Raw genomic sequence first — 20,110 nt, 5'->3', positions numbered from 1 at the left:
GACTCATGATATCTTTACAAACGTTCTGCTGTTGTGGTCAAGATATCTTTAGTATTAGGTTGAGGATTGTTGTATTTTGGTGCCAGATTGTTAAAGGCAGGGTGGGTCATTTCCTCCAGATTCACTTTTTAAGATTTTGGTTGAAATTGTCTTAATGTCCTGATAGAAGTAAAAAATGAATGTGCTCTGAAAAAGGAACAAAGAAACTCTGTCATCTGTAGCAGTTGTAAGCGTGTAAAAACTTAAACCAATGTCTGCCACGAGGTACCAATCTGATGAACCAATCAGACGCCTCCCTGCTCAACCACATTCAAAGCACTGGAGCACTGAGAGAATGCTACTTTCAAAATCATGCTAGTTTTTGAAAATTACCAACCCTGCCTTTAAGCTAATGACGTTCACTTTATTAGCCTCCTCCAAGAAGCTACAGAGTCCCAACAGAGCTGCTGGGGGGACTAGCTGAACTGTCAATGTGTATCTTGTTCTGCTGGCAGAAGAAAGTATGCTCGGTGTTGATTCCTGGGATGATGTTAGAAGGAATATAACTTTTTTAATTTGTGGATTAAACAGCAACACACTGGCTAATGGAAACTTGACTGACAGAAGATGTGAAGGAGCCTCGGCAGAGACCGGTCTAAGAGAGTTTACAGTTTAAGAATTAAAATCTTTGGTTCCACCTCTTGCTCATCAGATGCAGTTAACTGGAAACTGAAGTCTCAAAACAGCTAAAGGCAGCAGGTTCACGCCATGATTCCTGTCTTGGTGGTTTTCTTGGCTGCTGTTGGTTTCGTGTTGGGACCCTTGCGTGTTTTGGATTTGGGTTTCATCATTTTCACCTGCCGAAGGCCCTGAAGGTGCATCGGTTTGGGTTTGGTGGCCTTTGGTGGCTTTGCAGGTTTTGGGGTGACGGTTGGGGCGGAGGGGAGGCTCTCTCCTCCTGGACAGGCTTTGAAGACGTGGACGTCCTTGACCCTGCGACCCCTCAGCTCAGGGGGGTTTGCACAGGTGGCTCGTACCTTCAGGTTGACTTTCTCAATCCACCTGGATGAAGAGGAGGAATACACTTTAAACTGTAAAGACACAAACTATGTCAAATGGGTTAATCCATAAAGTTTTCTGACTGCTCTAAAAAATGATGGTAAATGTAAATCTGAGACCAACCGCCTTAAAACCCACAGGACTAAGCTCTGCTCAACGGGGGACAGAGCCCTCCACATGCTTTGAAATTGAAATGCTCTCCCTGACCACCTGAGGGCTCCACAGACTGTGGACGCACTTAAAAAAGGACTGAAAACATTTTTTAATGCCCATGATAAAATGTATTATATTTATTAATGGAAGCACTATATTCTTCTGTGTGGTGCTTTACTGACTGAGAAAAGTCGATTTCTCTCTTCTTGGCTTGGGTTAAGTCCAAGTGCATTGAACGTAGAGGCCATTTCTCTCTCTCTGAGCCTTTGACCTGATAAGTACTTTTGTTGTCCTGGTTGAGCTGTGTGACTTCCAAACTTTAATATCTAAAATGATTTAAATACATTCAGATGATTAAACATGTATTCTTGCCTATAACACTCATATCTCAGGTGTCATTTTTGCTGAATTTGTAGCAGTTTTCTTTGCTGGTTTGCAATACAGGTTTTTATATTACAGTTATATTTACAACTTTTATATCCTGTTGTTCTTCATAGCAACACAACAACGTCAAAGAACTGTGATTATATCTGCCGCCTTGAGATCAAACTGAAAACCTGTTAAAGATAGTCAACTCTGTAAAAAACTCCATAAACGTATTCTTGTTGCTGCTGTGAATGTGTGCAAAGGGAATGCAGATGATAGAATGCTTTAAGGTAAGAGGATCAATACATCAAAAGGCAAAACGTTTGATTATTATTGTACACTCTGCCATTACTAAAACATAATCAGACTTTTGCATAAGGTTGAAAATTTGCAACATTTCCCCCTGAAATTAATAATTTATGGATAAGGAATAATCCTGTAAATGATGACACATGTTTGAGCCATTTTGGGTTTTTTTGCTTATTGGGCTGACCACTAGGCGGCACTGTGATCCCAGGGAGCCAAACTTATTTAAGAATGCTGATTAGCAGCAGGTGTTGCACACAATTTGAGGTCAATGGTTTTTGACCGTGGCACACCGAAGCAACAAACATGTACTTTACTTAAGTTCTTTATAAATCATAATTTTTAGAGCATTATTATATGGAATGGTAAATCCAACAGCAAGATTTTGTGTTTTTTTTGTTTTTGGACTCACAGCTGCAAGGAACCAAGCATAGGCTACATAACCGACCCAACAAAAACATGTGCTTCATCAATACACGACCCCAGATGAATGACGTAAAACAAGGTTTGTCTTGTTTTAAGGAGTCAAGGAACAACCCCAAAACAAAAAGGATTTCTCATTGCACTGTGCTGTGATTAGAAAAAAGTACTTACAGGCGTAAAGGCAGCAGAGGGCAGTCACACATCAGAGGGTTGTCGGCCAGGTTGATCACCTCCAGGGAAGTGAAAGTGTGAAGGTTAGGCACCTCCTCCAGCTGGTTGCCCTCCAGAAAGAGACTCCTCAATCCTGGGCCCAGACCTGCCAGGGAGTTCTGTGACATCTGGAGTACGAGAGACATCAGAAAAATGTCACCTGAATGATTTGTTGCTGACTTTAAAGCCAGAACTATGGCTGGAGATCTGTCTGGATGACAGCGTTTTAATCTTAAGATTAAATTTCAAAGGCTAAATGAGCGGGTTACATAAAATTTAAGAGAAGGCCTTAAAGAAATAAGAGCTTTCCTACCTTCTCAAGTCCCATGTTATCAAGGTACAGCTCCTTCAGTGACCCTGCCAACGGTCGAAAAGCGTTGGGCCCCACCCAGCGTACAGAATTCCCCGACAGCCTCAGGTCTCTGAGGTTTCCCGTCTTGCTCAGCGCCTCAGTAGGCACCTCGCTCAGCTTGTTTCCCCCCAGGTGGAGCGTATCCAGGTCACCAGCCTGGTCCAGAGCTCTGGGTGACACGTGGTCAATGGCGTTCCCGGTAAGGTAGAGGGCTCTGAGGCCCCCTGCGCCAGTCAATATGTCTGCCTCCAGCTTGGCGATGGTGTTGTTCTCCAGGTGAAGCGCCAGCAGACTGGGCACCAGTTTGAAAGCTCCTATGGGGAAACTGGTGAAGCGGTTCTTCTCCAAATGGAGGTATGTCAGCTGAGGGAGGCCTGTGGACGAGGATTAAAGAAGTTCAAATTCAGTACACAGAAACACGTCTTAATGATGTCCAAAATGTCTTTTCAACACATTTAATTGGACCTTTAAAGGCGTCAGGGCTGAGAGACGTGAGGTCGTTCTCTGACAGGTACAGGTATATCAGTCCCTTCATTCCACTGAAAGCCCCGCCCTCCACCTCCGCCATTTTGCAGCGCTGCAGATGTAGCGACACCACCTGGGAGACGCCGGGGAAGCTGTTGCTGGTTATGTAGTGGAAGTGGTTTCCGCGCAGGTCGAGGAGACGAGTGGTGGGAGAGAAACCCCGAGGAACTTTAGTGTGACCTCGGTTCTCACATGAGGAGTGGTGAGTCTCCGCCTGAGGAGAGGGAGGGGATGGGGACAAAGAGCCATCTCAAACCTTGTTCTTTTACTTTCTCCATTTAGATATCTGCCACACATTCAGCTCCAATAAACGTAAGCTTATCATCTGGAGCACAGTTTTCAAATCTTGTATTTCTTTTATGGCCTGTGAGTTCAGCCGTGCTACAAATCATTACATTCTTAAGTATTCTGATGATACAGCTCTGACATCTTTGTTAAGTTACTCCTGCGACCCTATGGCTGCAACAACATGCTGTGAACAAAGTCTTAGAACGGAGAGATGCTAGAGGATTAATAAATTAAGAAAATGCTTAAAACCAGATTTTTGTTGTACCAAAGTTTTCAGTTTATTGTCTGCTTTTAGACCAAGTAGTGTTGACCCATCACGAATCAGCAGGCTTTGGTTGTATGCAGAAAAAAACGTTTCTGTGGAGAGCGAGTGGGGCAGTGTGCATTAGCTGAACCCATTTGCATTAACCTCACGATAACTTAGATTTTTTTTTTTTTTTAAATGTATAAATAAAAATCTGCATTCAAGAGCATCAGAAAATCTGCTTTTAAATGGTCAGGTTACTTCAGAGGCTGTCAAAACAGTGGCACCACAGGGAAAAGGAAGTCCTTTTTAGTTCATCAAAGGTTACAGCGCTCGCATTGGCGGCATCAGTTTAGGAAATTGGTTCCAAGATTGCTTGATTAGTATAAAAACAGCACCTAAATATCCATAAAACTACAGTTTCTGCTTTTGAACGGGTTAAACAAACATATAACAACATGTGATTTAGTAAGTTTAAAGGTGTTATAACTTTTGGCAAATTTCACATTACAGATTTAAAAAAACAAGATCATAAGCCTATTGGCCTACTTCCCTCGTCATTTGTTGAATTGTAAATGGACTTGAGCTTGTATAGTGATTTTTTTTGTCTTCTGACTACTCAGAGCTCTTTTAAACCGCAGGTCACACCTACACATTCACACACTGATGGCAGAGGTTGCTGTGTAAAGTGTCCATCAGTATTAACTTGTTCCATTCATACACATTCATGCTCTGCTGACGAAGCAGAGGGAGCAACTTGGGACATCGGACGTGTGACTGCAGAAGCTAGGGATTGAACTCCTGACCAGTTGAGAGACGACCGACTCTACCACTGAGACCAACCCCCACATTTAATGTCAGCATTGTCTAAATTATCAGCAAAAACAGAAAAGTGAGATTACAAAGCTTAGACTGAAAAGGAGTAGAAGTTGTCTTGATAAACTTAAGTGGGAAGAGTAGACAAAAATCAGTCTCTATATATTACAGAAGTAAATCACAAAATCTCCCCTGGTGTCCAACTTCCGACGCCCCACTTACCTCGCAGACACAGTTGGCGGGACACTTGACCTTGTTTTCTGGCTCCTTTGTGGGTGGCGGTGCGTTCCTGGTCGCTTCCTCAAACTCCGCCTTTAGCATGGCCTCTTGGCTCTGACAACGCAGCTCAGGAGGGTGAACGGCCTCCAGGTTCTCTCCTGAGAGGTGAGCCGGACCTCCACATGTTCCCATCAGCTTCACCTTACTACGGATTGCCCATTCTCTACAGTGAGGTAACATAAAAGAAGATATTAAAGGTACTTTTGTTCATTGACTGGATGTCATCCGCCATTGTTTCAGGCTCCGCAGAGGTCAGATGTACCTGAGTGGACGCAGGTAGCAGTTGCAGTAGATTGGGTTCCCGGCCAGGTTGAGGCGTGCTAGGTTGGGTGAACCTTCAGAGAAGGGCTGGATGACGCGCAGCTGGTTGTAGCTGATGTCCAGGTGGATGAGGTTGGGGGATTTGGACACAGCTGTGTTGGCCAGGTCCTGCAGAGACATGTGGTCCAGGAAAAGGTGGGTCAGTTTGGCCACGGACACCACATCCTCTCCAAGGTAAGTCATTGGGTTGTAGCTCAGATCCAGACGGGTCACCTCTGGCAGTCTAGATACAAAACAGAGGAAGGTTATATTAGAAAGGAAAGGTCCTCCTTATTACATGAATAATACTCCCTTCTGATGTTTTTACTCTTACTTCCAACACAATGCAACTGTGAGATCAAACAATGTATTTAGCTAAGCTAGCAGCACCTCTCCAGAAAAAAGCAGCCAGATAATCCACCACCTTGTTTCAGACAAATTCTTCATCACACAATAATTTGGATCCTATATCTGCTGAACTGATGACTTCACTGTACTTAATTATAGGTACCACTTAGCAAATGTTAGCATGATGTCACACTTCACTAAGATATCGAACATGACGAAAAAACTGCAGCGTATTAGCATCATCACTGTGAACATGTTGCCATGCTGAAGTTAGCATTTAGCTTGGAGTAGCTTTGAGCCTCATGAGACTCACAGCATATCTATGTTTCAACGGTTGTAACTTCCCAAACTCATTATTTCCTTGTAATGACACGTTATCTTCTCAACATCAACACAATATATGTGTCTCTGGATCAGTATGTTGAACGGTCATGTACCTAAGCTATTAACCTTCAGGGTTTTAAAACTAGGCTCTCAAACTGGCAAGTAAGACAGTTCTCCTTGACTTTGTACTGGGATGCGTTCACTATGGCTGAAAAACACACCCTCCCTTTCTGTTGTTTTTGTTGTTTACTATAAAATGAGCTCCCTTACCATCGCTTACAATGTTTTGAACAAACTCTTACTACATAAGGATGATGATCAAGACCAACTTGCATGATGGCTAATTTGTTCATATAAAATATAATAGATTTTATAATTAAGAAGAATAAAGAAGTTAATTCTTTAAAGGAGCAATATGTAACTCTGACACCTGGTGTTTAAAATGGGTACTGCAGTCTAATTCAAAATATTGGAGAGAGCTGTGTCCCCCCGCCCCCTCCTCCCTGGAGTTGATGTGAACGAGGGTTGCCATGAAGCTTCAGTGTTTAGCCAGCTCTGAATTGCTCTTGTAACTTTTCTGCGCTCTAACTTCTGTCCATTTTTAAAAAGCATCTCCAATATTTATCCTATTTTTATCACGTTTCTGCTTAAGGAGCTTATTAGGTCGGATTGAATCCGTTATATCTGAAACCAGTTTGCTTCCATCACTGCAACACCTGCTGGTTTGCTGTGATAACTGGTCCCATGTCTGGCAAACTGAGGGGCGTTCAATACGCCTTAAAACCGCCTACCGGGGCGCTGGTGGCACAGTGGGTAGTGCACGCGTCGTATGGACGCCATGGCCCTCCAAGCGGGCGGTCCAGGCTCGAATCCGACCTGTGGGTCCTTACCCGCATGTCAATCCCCACTCTCTCTCTCTCTCCCTGATTTCCATCTCTATCCACTGTCCTATCTCTCCAATAACGGCACAAAAGCCCAAAAATAAATCTAAAAAAATAAATTTTAAAAAATGCCTTCCTTCTCTGGTCAAAACAAACACAAACCGGAATCTAAACTAAGGAGGACATAGTGGCTGCTGCTTTGTATTCAGAGAAGCCTGCACTTCAACAGAACATGTTTCCTTAATGTCTGATGATGAATGAGGTCATTTTATGATTTCATTCAGTAGATATCTTACAGATTGCTCCTTTACGTTTAATATCTGTCCGTGTGAGTATGTTATGTATTCGTCTGACTGAAGGCAGATGCTTCTGACACCTAGTGGAGGTCTACTTGCTGACCTGGTCATGGTCTCAGATGGGAAGAACTGCAGCTCATTGTGGTCCAGACTGAGGCGGTTTAGTGTGAACAGTCCAGCGAAGGCCTCGGTGTCCAGGTAGTTCAGAGAGTTGTGACTGAGACGAAGCCATTTGATGTTCTGCAAACCCTGGAGGTAGAAAGGTGAACAGGTTGGTAAGAACATTTGTAAATGTCTTTACACCATCTTTATAGTTTGAGATACGTTGTGTAGTTTGATGTGTGTGAACCTGGAAGGCCATGTTGGGGATGTAGACCAGCTGGTTGTGTGTGAGGGAGAGCAGGTTGAGGAAGCCGAGCTGAGAGAAAGCCCCAGGCTGGATCTCTTCCACGCGGTTACGGTCGATCATGAGCTGTTTCAGTGAGGACAGGCCGTCAAATGACTCCTGGAATCACAAGAGGCAAAAATAAGACCAAAGAGTTGAGAAGGTGAACTTTGTCTTAGGAAGGAGGAACAATGTTGGTCATGAAAATCTTGATTAATGTGTGCAGAGGCGCTGCTTGTCAACAGGCAAGGCAGGCAACTGTTGGGGGCCCAAGGCCAGTAAGGGCCCCCCCCCCCCCAAAAGGCTGACAAACTTAAAAACACAGCAGTGCCTCAAAATGTTTCTCTTTAGGAGGGCCACTCGACAAGCCCCTCTGGGTTTATTTGGCTCCTCCAGCACATTTCTTTCAAAATGTATATTTTGTTCATTAACTTATCATCATGTACTGTCTGTTTTTCATTGATGTATTATGTTTTGTTTTTTTGTGCGATAAAAAAAATTAGAAATGTGCAAATTTTGCAATGACAGTAGGAAACCTCCCTAATGGGGCCCTATTTGACAGCACTCACTGTCATTGCCCTGCTTAGCAAGTCATGTATTATTCCTTCATTACAATTAAACCACTAAAGGAAAATGAAAAGAGGAATTATCTGTCTGGGAGTGAATAAAGAAAGAGGAAGAGAGTTGGAACACGTCCAGATATAATGATGGTTGGAGCGGGCCCCTAAATAAATTCTGCCTAGGGCCCCAACAGACTCTAAATGTGTCATTGAAAACCTGGTAGAGGATGTCAATGTTGTTGTTAGCCAGGTTGAGGAAGACGAGGCGACCAAGGCCACGGAAAGCGCCCTCCTTCACTCTGCGGATGTTACAGCGCTGCAGCGACAGGTGAGTCAGGTAGGGAGTGTGTTTGAACGCCCCGGTTGGAAGCTCCTGGATGTCATTGCCTCGGAGGTCCAATTTCACAGTGATCTATAAAGAAAGGGCTTTAATCTGACATGGAACAACATGAAAACTAAACGAACTAGAGAAATGTTTGTGTGTGGAAAAGAAAAAACCTCGTCCACAGTGGGAGGGACTTGGGTCAGGTTCTTATTGACGCAGTTCACAGTGAGCTGGATCTGGTCACAGACACACTGCTGTGGACACTTTGCTGTGTGTGCAGCAGGGAGGCAGAGGAGCAGCAGCAGCACCCAGAGGATGTCGGGACAGAGCTGAGAGTACATCTGAGAGGGAAAATCACAGCTTTTAGTTCATTCACAAAATTCAGAAGTTACACCCTTTACTGAAGCGTTTCCTGGCAAACGTCCTTAAAAATGACTTTATATAACCTTAACACAGATTGTGCAGGTAGCTGTTAAAAAAATACCTTTTAGATAAAACCTAAGAGGATCCTGCACTCAGTGACTAATTTATTCATTCTCTACTTCCCTCACTCACTCATTATTCCTCCTTCACTCTTCTGCTCTCTGCAAACTGCCAAGCCGCGCATACAGTGGTTTTTGTTTCCACGTATTTTGTGAGGAATTCATCTCTATTCACAGATTACCGCATAAAAATGTAGAATATGAAGGTTTAAACGTGTTCTGATTTCTGTTTGTAGTACAAGAAGTATCTTCCACTGCTACAGAAGGCATTGGCTGTTAGAAGGAAAACAGTCCGTTTGGAGAGCAAAAAGAGCCGAATGCAATCCCAGAACCCCCTCTGTGATTCTCTAACAATGATTGACCTTTAATGAATGTCTTAACAGATATCTGTGTTGGAGAGTGAAGTTCACGTTCTGCTCTTAGATGTCATTTTTAACACCAACTTCATTCTCACTTTTCAAGTTGTTAGTCGGAGTATAAACAAAGGTCCTTTAAGGCTTTAACTAACTGCTACACTAGAAGCCCTGAAAAGTTGGTCATCACTCCCAGCGGCTTTAAAGACATCAGAAGACAACTGATGAGTTTCAAGATTTGTCAGGAATCATCTGTTTGAGCATTAAACATCCTTTTATAACTTCCCTAAATTCTGGTACAAACCTGTTGAACAGATATATAAGACGTGCTACCCTGTCTAATATTACTTCATCTTATCAGTTCGGTTCTATAGGGCAGGTTGGCCACACGTGTTAGTGATCCCATGGCTTTCCTCTCTGAGTTGTTTTTCATACAGTCAAGGGGAAAGTATATTTCCTCAAGATGAATGCAATTTGCATTCATTCAGCATTTGCATCACAAGTATTTACTGAAAATGTCCCTTTAAGTGCATCACATTTTTAAGGTCAATTTTATTCTAAATTTGTTGCATTTAATTGATGGCTTGAGATATATCCAGCTCAAACCTGTATCTTATATATGAAATGCTTACTAAAAGCTAGGTAAAGATTAAACTGGTGGTCTCAAATGTTGTAAGTTTGTGATCCTCCAAGAAAAAAAGGAGGTTTGTCTGGGCCCCTTATCATATCATATTCATTTTAATAGAATAAGATAAGATAAGTAAAAACCTGAGTAATAAGTAGACCTATTCTTGTCCTCCTGCAATACTACATTTCTCACTTCTGTATCTGTGTCTATATTTATGTGGCCTATTTTAGCTGATCATTTCGGCCCACTTTATCTAGCTGGTTAAGCTCAAATGGACCAGTGCCTAAAATATCAAAGTTTCTTCTGAGCTTTCTTTTTTTTTAATTTAAAAAGCCTGATAAAAAATGTATCCAAAAATATTTTTTCTTCGTTAACTTGAATTTAAAATCGCCTTATCCCCCTTTTTAGGGACAAGTCGTTTTATTGTTGCCACACCATGCTCACTTTCTGTAGATTTTCCATCCTTCACTACATGCAACACTTGGCCCCACCCAGCACAGCAACCTCAGACCAATAAAAGCAATCGTTAAATGTAAATTGGTGTCATGGCAACAATGCAAGATCAGTCAATGTAATTGTAATATTGTAATATCAATGTAATATTTTAGAGATACTGTATGATGCTCCAACCTTTTCTGGTCCATTTTACCTGACTCAACCCCAAATATATGTGACAGGCTGTCAGGAGAGTTTATGATGTACTGTAGTCTATGTTTTCTTTACAGTGAGCACAGACGGAAGAGGTGAGACTAAACAGCAAATCTGCCAAAGGAGCGTGTCACCTTGCTTTCCTTTCCTTATTAATGCCCAGTCGGGTGAAAGTCTCTCCATTATTCTGTACTTTTTGGGGATTAGTGCCATTCTGTTCAGATTGGGCTGCCATAGTCTTCACTGGAATGCCTTAAAACCACATTCCCATGTCGGATCAACAATCCTGATCCGCAGCAATGGACATGAAAAGCTTCACGGCTCCACACTCTGAAATTTCCATTTTTATTATATTGTAAAGGTGAGATCGTGCCTCCATTAAAACTCGATTAAAAATGCAGCACCAAACCGTGACAGAGATGAAACATCATTATATAATGTTGGCCTAAAGTTGAAGTCGATTTTACTGTTTAATTGAAATAAATCTGAATTGAGGAAACATAGCATCACACCAGGTTTTGTTCCTAAACCCCCTGAGAAGAGAGGGGCCAAGAAACCAGAGACGGAGGAATTTCCTCCGGCCGGACTGTTTGTCTGCGTCCCCCCAGGGATCAACAGTCCTGACCGCAGAGGAGCTGCCGCGCCGGCTGCGCACAAAGACGCACAGTGTCTCTCTCGCTGCCGGTGTTGTGCCAAAATGCGTTGACCCGAGAAAAAAGTTTCCTTTACCGAGAGACGACGGGAGAACGATTCCCCCACCAACTTTGAACGTTTTGACGAATAAAATGTTACACCCCCCCCCCCCCCCCCCATTTCAAAACTTATATTGTTTACTGGTTTAGTAAGAAAGTTATTAACAAGTTAATAGTGATCTGTGTGGTAATGTTCAAAAACTGAACTAGTCACACAAAAATGCACAAATAAAACTAACAGCTGTGGACAGTATAATTTATATATTTGAGTTGTTTTAAATGTTCCATTATTTATTTACCACCTTTAAAATCACCCGAGTAGCATTATTAAAAGAAATCCTGATATTTGTCTAATCACAGTAAGTCAAAAATCATGTACGCGCAGACTCACCGTGGTTCCGTCGGGAGTCCGTCCGGCTGCAGGTCGTTTACTGTCCGCTGACTCTCTCACGGCCTCTGCTCTCTGCTGCGCTTCCCCTGGCTGTCCCCCATCCAAAACAAACTCCGTTTATCCCTTCATTCACTGACACTCCCCCCTGCACAACACACACACACACACACACACACACACACACACACACACTGCCTCTACAGTCTGCATGTTGAGTCTGTTAAAGGAATAATTCACTACAAAATAGCAAATGTAGGCAGCCATCCACTTTACATGTTCAATCTTCAAACAAATGTCTGTAACAGCAGAGACACAACACAGGGAGAGTTCTTCCTTGTTAGTTATATTTATTTCGTACAGGTATTTCAGTACAAATAAACAGCAAATCATCCTGAAAATGTAAATGCAGTCCACACAGTGTAATATTATTCTAAACGCCATGAAGGTGTTTTCAATTCTCATCCATTTCCCTTAAATGCTCCATAACGAACAAACATGAGGCAACAGACCGTCATGTAAGAGTACAACTGAATCAGAAACAGAGAAGCAACATTAAGTAAAAGAGATCCTAGCCCCCTGAGCTGTGCACCATTATGACTGTTGTATGTGCAGAACAATGAACGTCACACACACACTGTGTGTTCCAGCATGCAGCCCATTCCCGCTCAGTCAGGTGCACACAGTGCTCTAAATGGACTGGACCTCAGAAGCAGCGACTGTTATAGGACCAACTGTCCTAAAAGTTTCTCTTCTCTCCTTTAAAGAATAGAACTTTTCAAGCAAAATAAGCCATGCCATAAAAACATCCCATCAGTTCTACTGATTTTGTTCCAGCACTCGATTACTAAGTTTAACAACAAATATCAGTTTCTTTAATACATGTCTAAAGATACAGGACATGAGTTACTGTGTTTGCGGCGTAACATCCGAAGCAGAATTTAAAGGTAAGATTTCAGAATTTATCAACGTCTGATAACATTAGTTTGATAATCCAAACATTTCCTTTGCCTGAGCCTGTGTGAAACAGACGTATTGTTCTGTTGTTCTCTAACACTGAATTGTTAAACTGAAGTAAATAAATCCAAAGCAACTTCTTGAAAAAGGTGCCAGATTGTTAGTCTGATGTTAGCTCCAATAACGAATACAATCCGTTGCAATTTTTTACACATCAACTCAAAAGGTCAACTTATGTGTAGTTCTATTTTTTTTTTGGTTATTTGTATCTATATTTCTATAAAAATATAAGTCACAAGAAAAAGTAGAAAAATAAAAAAATCAAGAGATTCAGGACAGTATTTGTAAGTCCTTCATAAAATATACAAATCAGAAGTGGAGATAGGTAAAGTGGTTGTCTGAATCCCTTTTGTGTAAAGTGTCCCTGTTGGTTTTGTAGGTGAGGAGGTTCATGTTGGTACAGTGCGTGTCTGTCTCCCAGTGTTTGTGCTGCCAGTGGTCGATCAGTGTTGGTCGTTGCACTTCTTCTTCAGGGCAGAGCTCAACCTCTCTGCGGCACCGCTGCACGACTTGAGAGCGTCACTGTTCCTGCAAATCCACAGACAAAACATTTACATGACTTTGAAAGTTTATGGTCTGTGAGTAAAATGCAGCATTCTATGACATATTGTGAAAGTAAATCTCAGGCCAAACTTGAATGGATAAACGATGATCCTTACTTGTTCATGACGGTGTGAAGCGTTGATGCGTGGTGATGGTGGAAGTATTCCTGCTGGACAGCGTGTTCCAAACACAACAGCTGACCCGGGACCAGTGAAACCTTTTTCATCTTCCCCTCTCCCTGAAACACAAAACAACCAAATAGAAAATGAAGTCATTTTCATCACTAATACTACAGTCTATATCAAACATGGATAGAAAAATGGATTCACTCTCAACACAATGAATAAGAAGAATGTTTGATTTTAAAGCAGATGGACTCAAACACAAACTTCAAAGAAATTAATGAATGAGCTGCATTGAAACATGTAAACCAGACTCCAGATTCAGCACCTTGGAGAGAGCACAAAGACATAAACAAACAGAAAGCAGGTTCAGTGCAAACACAGAGTCTGTAAACCCTGCAATGAGGGGATACTCTGGGTTTTTCCGTTACAGTAAGGGAGGTCACTCAAACCCAAGAAAGAGGGACAACTCAACTTGAGCTAAGCCGGTTACTATGGAAACTGAGTCTGTAAACCTAACCTGGCCGGGAGCAGGGTTTTTTTCCCCCAATAAACCCAGAGTTTCTCTTCAACTCCTCCCTCTTACAGAGCCAGAAACGCTGTGTCATCATTATCTGTGAGGCACACTACAACCTTTAAAACATCACTTTTCTGTTGAACAAGTATGTTCTTTAGTAGATGAGCCTCAGGATGAATGAAGGAGCTGCATTATTTCGCTGGGAGTTACATTTACATGTGGATATATTAATTTAATTAGGCCAAATTAATTAGCCACTCAAAGGTATTCTTTAATTCAATATGTCAAAAAGGATTCAAGTAAGGTACCACATTGAGCCTAGTTTGTTCTTCTATTTCATTTTGAGCTGCTTCCCAGTCTGCTTTCTCCTGCTGGATTGCACCTAAATAAAAAAGTTTTTTTAGCTTCCCGAGTAGGTTCACTCAGTGTTCAGCGCGTGCAATGAGACCATAGTACTATGATTTACCATGGCAACAGGTGGCAAAGAGGTTTCCTCATACCTTACCCCTTCCGAACTATAAATCCTCATGTTGACGTACGCAGATATGAAAGGATTTTAAGATAAAAAAGTAACGCTGCTGCAGCGGCAAAGGAGAGAGAAGTAGTGAGGGATTTAGATTTACACCATGCCCACCATGTTTACATCAGGCCCATTAACCCGAGCTACAGCCCAGACTTGTGGCTGCGTTACAGTTTAGATACAACAGTAAAGCGGCATGTGGGCCTACATTAATAAAATGATGAATAATTAGTTTAACCAACTTGTAACTCTGTTGCCAACTTGAGAAGGTGACTACATTAACTGTTCAGTCAAATAATCAAGAACACAGTCTATCCTTTTCAAAAGACAAACAATCCCATGCTTGTCCGCCTGTGACTTCTATCAAAGTATAATCATAACAACACGTTACCTTGAGGAGTCCCATCATGACCAGCAGCGTGGAGAGGAAGCAGTAAGAGTGAAGATCTGAACCCGAGAGGATTTTCTTCAACACAGCGTCTGTAGGACACAGATATCATTGAGCCTACTGGGATAACGCTCATAGCAAAGATATCATTTTATACATAAAAGAGATCTGTCAACAACAGCGTTTTAACCTTTAGAAGAAAACTTTTTACAAAAGAAAACCTATTTTATAGAACCAGTTTATTCACCGATAGATTCAAACACAGCCGTCTTGGTCTCCGGATCCTCGCTGTATAGAGAAGCTATTTTCAGAACAACATCAGCTGCATTGTGAGGGTCAGATGCATCCACCTGTTGAGAAGACACACGTTTGATGAGCTGATTAAATCCACTCATGCGTCATGTTTAATGTCTAGGTTGCTGTGGTTAGATGTACTAATAGCTACACGGGATTGAGGAACCTGCTGGGATAAATTACAATCATTTATTTCAAAAACCTACATGTTGTTTCAAGTTTGTTCTCATCTCTCCCAACTGAAGGAGCTTCTCTGCAGAGGGACAGCTGAGGAAAGACGCCATCTCTGCCTGAGGAAGGACACAAAGTCACAATCAGATTTTGTTTTAGTCACATTAAAATTATGACATAACTCTGACAGGGTGTTAGGACTTTTACCTGGATGTTACCTAACTCTCTAAATCGTGATAGTCTTAACAGGAAATAATTTAATTGTTCAAGATAGTTATTTGCATTAAATAAATAGTTATACAATAATTAACAATATGGGTTGAGTACACTAGCTCACGTAATTTGCCTGGGAAATCAATAAAAAAAAAACATGTGATGTGTGTTTGATGTCGTACTGGTATCTGAGGTTTTTCAGGACTGTCGTCTTTTCTCGGTGATCCATTTCCTGATGAAATTTCATCGTCCTCCTCGTCTTCGTTACAGTCGTCACTTTCATCATCATCATCTTCATTCTCATGGTCTTCATCATCTTCCTCATCATCTGGTTCTCCTTCATCATCACTACAATGACGTCAGGGTAACGACATTATTTTAATATTGAGTAAACATACTTCCTGTTCAGTTAACATGCTGATCAGAGATAAGATTTGTTTTTTTCAGAGGATGACTGAACGACAGCTGCAGAAAAGAGTCATTGGATTAGCACACCAACATGTTACCTGAGAGATGCCAGCAAGTCTCCTTTGTGCATGTTCTCCATAGCCTCTCTCAGAGCCTCACAGCCCTCCTCTCCAAGACAGTTACCTGTTGACACACACACACACACACACACACACAATGATTTTCATCATTTGTATCCTTATTTCTCATGAAGAAAAACTATTGTATCTAAATTTGAAAAGAAAAAAAATATCTCAATTCTTGCAGCATTTACATTACATTAAACTATTTTCTTTTAAGAAATCTAAAATTATTTTGAACTTTTCTGGGATTAATTAACAAGGAAACCTCACGTAGATGTTAATACTACAGTTTTAGTGGCACCAGTTTTAAACACAATCGGACTGTGTCGTCCCACAACCACCACCTGATGCCCAGCCACCACCATCTGACTTTTTTTTTTTGTCCCCACAACCACCGTTCATGCACGGCCTGCTCCGACCTTCACCTCAGCGGAAAGGAAGTGTGGACAACAGGAACGCAAAGGAGAAATCCTTCCTGCATACTGTCCCATATGCTCTTTTGTAAAGCGTCTCGAGATAACACTTGTTATGAATTGGCACTCTACAAATAATGATTGATTGATGATTAAAACATAGTGTGCATACCGTTTAAATCCACTTTCTCCATGTGAGGTTTGTCTATTATAGCCTGAGCTACAACCAGAGCCGCTGCCTCTGTGATCTCTCCAAATGACACATTAAGCTCCTAAAGAAAAGAAACACATTGATGTTATAAACCTCTTGACAATCAAATAAACAGACGATAAAGGCTTGGCTATGATGTTGACCAGACCTTGAGGATTGGTAATCCCTCTCTGAGGACGGCAGCGAGAGCGATGGCTCCTTCTGAGCGGACCAGACAATCACCAAAGTTGATCACCTGGATGTTTCTCAGGTGCCTCAGAGCCTGCGTGACCAAAAGCAGAAAAGTGTTTTTTTTAACATATGCTGTGTGCATTTTTGCTGTACTTAAAGGGAATGTGTGAACAGGCCTCACCTGGGCCATGGCCAGCGTTCCCTTTTTAGTAAAGGTGTTGTCATTGAAGTTCAGGACACGGAGCTCTGGGTTGTGTCGCATGGCTGAAGCTAATGAAATCACGCCTGCGTGGTTGATACCGTTCTGGGGCATGTGGACTTCCTCCAGGCTTCCCATCAGCTAACGAGGAAAAACCAAGTAGTGTTTAGGTTTAAGACGCCGTCATGGAAGATCTAATCAGTTTAAGGAGCAGGATGCATCTTCAGGTGTCTACATTTGTCAGAACCAACAATCAAAATAGATTTTTAACTTGCATCATGAGAAAAGCTGCAAATCCACACATTTAAAATGTTTGAACAGAAGACATTTGGAAACTTTGTATTAATCCGTGAACTGACAATGAAATAGTTCTCCATTTTCTTTCATTTGAATTAACATTAAATAAAATTGTTTCACCAAATCTAAAATGTTGCATAAGTTATCCAGTTAGGTGACAGTGAGTGTGTCTTTGTTTATACTTCCTATAATCAGAAAAACAGCATTAATTAAGAGTTTTTTTACTTTCATTCTTTCCAATGTGATACTAAGCAAAAAATACTCATTTGTGTGCACTGGTTAGTTTCACAAGCATGCTCAAACTTGGGCCCTGACTTATGCAGAGGTGGCATCAAGTTTGAGTGCAGGAGACGGATCATTGTTTATTATTCATCAATTTGGGAGCTTTTTTACCTGAAACGCTTTGGCCAGGGCATTTGCTCCTTCGTTTTCCAGACGGTTCCTTCCAGCGATGAACACTCTCAGTTTAAGTGGAGCTCCGAGTGCCGATGACTGTCTGTGGCACTCAGTCAGAGCATCAGCCAGAATCTAAACAAAGCATACAGCACCGTCACTGTCTACTCCATAATGCAAATTCAAACCAGCCCGAAGTGAAACAAGATTACTGATCTTAAGCGTAAACCTGGACTAAAGGTTTTCACCTTTCCTCCCCCGATCCCCATGCCACAGTTGTTGAGCTTCAGCTCCCTCAATGTGTGGCAGGACGGGCTTTTCAGCAGCTGCTCTATTCCCTTTACACCATCTGGCCCAAACGCGTTATCGCTCAGGTCCAGCTCAGTCAGCCTGGCCCCGGCACACATCACTGCACTACCCAAGGATCTCTGGCACAGACAGACAGAGGACATGCGAATCAGGCATAAAATGCAATCAACAAGTAATTTATGAATACATGAAATCACTGGCATGCATAAGGAAATGTGTGTTCATCAAAAGGTCAATAAAACATTACAAATCCCAAAAGTAATCGAGATAAGCAAAGAATTTAAAATATGTTGAACAGTGTGGTTCTTCCTGTAAAGTAGAGGAGGAATTCTCACCAAGGCTGTAGGGATTTCCGAGCGCAACCTTCCGGTGAACATGTCACTCCAATAGCATCTCTGTAAGACACACAGAGTTAATAACAGATTGAAAACAACATGGCACAAAGAGGGGTGCTGCTGGTTTTTTTTTTGCAATACAGTGCAGACAGGCGGTAACAGAAAGTATTAATGCTGCAAGGGGGGGATACAAAACCAAAGTCTGTAGTTGAGCATAAAACTGAGAAGAACAGAGGGATGGATTTTATTTTTTATTCTTAGCTGTGTTATTAAGATAAAAAGGGTTAAGTATGACAACATTGAATGCTACTGGTCTTATAGAAATCTTAGTAATACAAAGCAGCAAGAATATTGTGACTAGCATATCCTTTGCTGCTCTAAGACAATACGGTAAATCTAAAGTGTGATGTTAAGCTAATGTTTGTTTACTTTGTATGAACACTATGGACTTAGGAGTACCTGCAGCTGGTCTTTGCTCTCCAGGACCTTGGCGATGCCATGGGCTGCCTCTACTCCAAAAGTGTTTCCCTCCAGGCGAAGAGCTTTCAAATCCTGGTACTGCTCTATCTCCCGGACCAGGTCCTTTACTGAAAAACAGGAAACCGATTGTCAAGTGTGAGGAGGAAACAAGGACACCAACAAATCACAATAAAGCAATGAAAGAGGACAAAGTTTAAACCTTTATGTTGCTCTGTAATGTATCTTACCTGATTCTCCATCGTCCAGCTTCAGTCCCAAGCCTTTATAGCTCAACTCTCCATCCCCAACGTGGGTTTTGGACAGAGCATCAGCCAACTGAGTAATATCATCTGAGGCCATAGCGACTCTGCAGAAACATCCAGAAACCCCACGTCAGAGAAAATTAAAAGTTTTAGTAAGTTTCCCAACTTATAAGTTAACTGAAGGACAATACTGCTATTCCTAAAATGTGAAAGTTATATTTCATGGCATTTTATGTGATTCTAACGGATCATTTTCAGACATTGTAGAACTATCAACAACAATCAAGGTAGCTACTTAGCTACACAGGTGCTAGCTAGTAGAGGTGCGCAGCATCCGCAACATAACAGACTTTGACAGCTTGTGATTATATTAACGACATGTGACGCTGGTTGCGGTCTTTTAAAAGTGTATTCTTGAGTCATGTGGCTATTTGTTCACTTATAAAGTTTACATTGAAGCTTTGAACCTTACCACAAAGAGTATAAAGATGTGAATGGGAAACACACGCCGCTCTTCCGCGCAGTGGGTCCGCAGCGCGCCGGTTGCTAAATCGTGTGACGTCATGCTGCCGGAGTTTCTTCTTCGTCGATTCTGCTCTCGTTGGTCAAAATTGATCTACAGGTGTTTTACCGCCACCTACTGTTACACACCGACTCAGCTGTTCCCAGAGACTCCAGCAGTATCCCCAGCCTGATCCTAAACCCTTCAAGTGGACTTTCTTTTGGGCTCCGGCTCTTCAAATTAAACAAGAAGACACTGGTGGTTTTGTTTAACAGGAGTGGCCCTTGATTGTTTAATTTTCACATGTTTGTTTGGTAAATAATATGTACTTAATATTGTTGGAAAATGACCATGGGAAATTTCAAACAGACACAGAGTTCAAACAGGATTACTGATTTAGAAAAAAAAAGAAAAAGAAAGAAAAAAGAAAACATATTTATATTTTCATTTCATTGTACAGTGTTCCCCTTTGTTATTTTTTTGTATTATATCCTTGCTTTAATACAGTGTATAACTTCTGTACAGTTTATTTTAAATCACTTAGCTGTTACTACAACTTGTTTATTTATTTATTTTTATTTATACTTTTCTACTATTTTTTTTCTTATAATGCTATTCTATTTTATATATAAT

At 41.6% G+C, this 20,110-nt stretch overlaps 2 protein-coding genes across 2 annotated transcripts; both read right to left on the bottom strand.

Moving 5' to 3' along the window:
* Positions 1 to 525: 525 nt before the first annotated feature.
* On the bottom strand, positions 526 to 11,722 carry chadlb (chondroadherin-like b). Its single transcript, XM_061027995.1, has 11 exons — positions 11,614 to 11,722; positions 8,593 to 8,760; positions 8,312 to 8,506; positions 7,499 to 7,654; positions 7,253 to 7,398; positions 5,263 to 5,544; positions 4,944 to 5,163; positions 3,314 to 3,587; positions 2,810 to 3,222; positions 2,458 to 2,624; positions 526 to 1,041 (listed from the first exon to the last, which is right to left on the bottom strand). The coding sequence occupies exons 2-11, from the start codon at positions 8,758 to 8,760 to the stop codon at positions 741 to 743; spliced, it is 2,322 nt and encodes a 773-aa protein (XP_060883978.1). The 5' UTR covers positions 11,614 to 11,722; the 3' UTR covers positions 526 to 740.
* A 218-nt stretch (positions 11,723 to 11,940) lies between these two features.
* Positions 11,941 to 19,564, bottom strand: rangap1b (Ran GTPase activating protein 1b). Its single transcript, XM_061028070.1, has 16 exons — positions 19,448 to 19,564; positions 18,961 to 19,079; positions 18,713 to 18,840; positions 18,254 to 18,313; positions 17,858 to 18,037; positions 17,610 to 17,744; positions 16,902 to 17,060; positions 16,698 to 16,811; positions 16,511 to 16,610; positions 15,902 to 15,986; positions 15,578 to 15,743; positions 15,218 to 15,301; positions 14,965 to 15,067; positions 14,721 to 14,809; positions 13,287 to 13,408; positions 11,941 to 13,155 (listed from the first exon to the last, which is right to left on the bottom strand). Exons 2-16 carry the CDS (start codon positions 19,070 to 19,072, stop codon positions 13,071 to 13,073), a joined length of 1,722 nt encoding a protein of 573 aa, XP_060884053.1. The 5' UTR covers positions 19,073 to 19,079; positions 19,448 to 19,564; the 3' UTR covers positions 11,941 to 13,070.
* Between the last annotated feature and the right edge of the window lie 546 nt (positions 19,565 to 20,110).

The sequence above is a fragment of the Labrus mixtus genome, chromosome 21 (assembly GCF_963584025.1).
Source record: "Labrus mixtus chromosome 21, fLabMix1.1, whole genome shotgun sequence".
Classification (NCBI taxonomy): domain Eukaryota; kingdom Metazoa; phylum Chordata; class Actinopteri; order Labriformes; family Labridae; genus Labrus; species Labrus mixtus.
The sequence above is the reverse complement of the archived record's forward strand: the minus strand, read 5'-3'. Positions and strand labels throughout refer to the sequence as shown.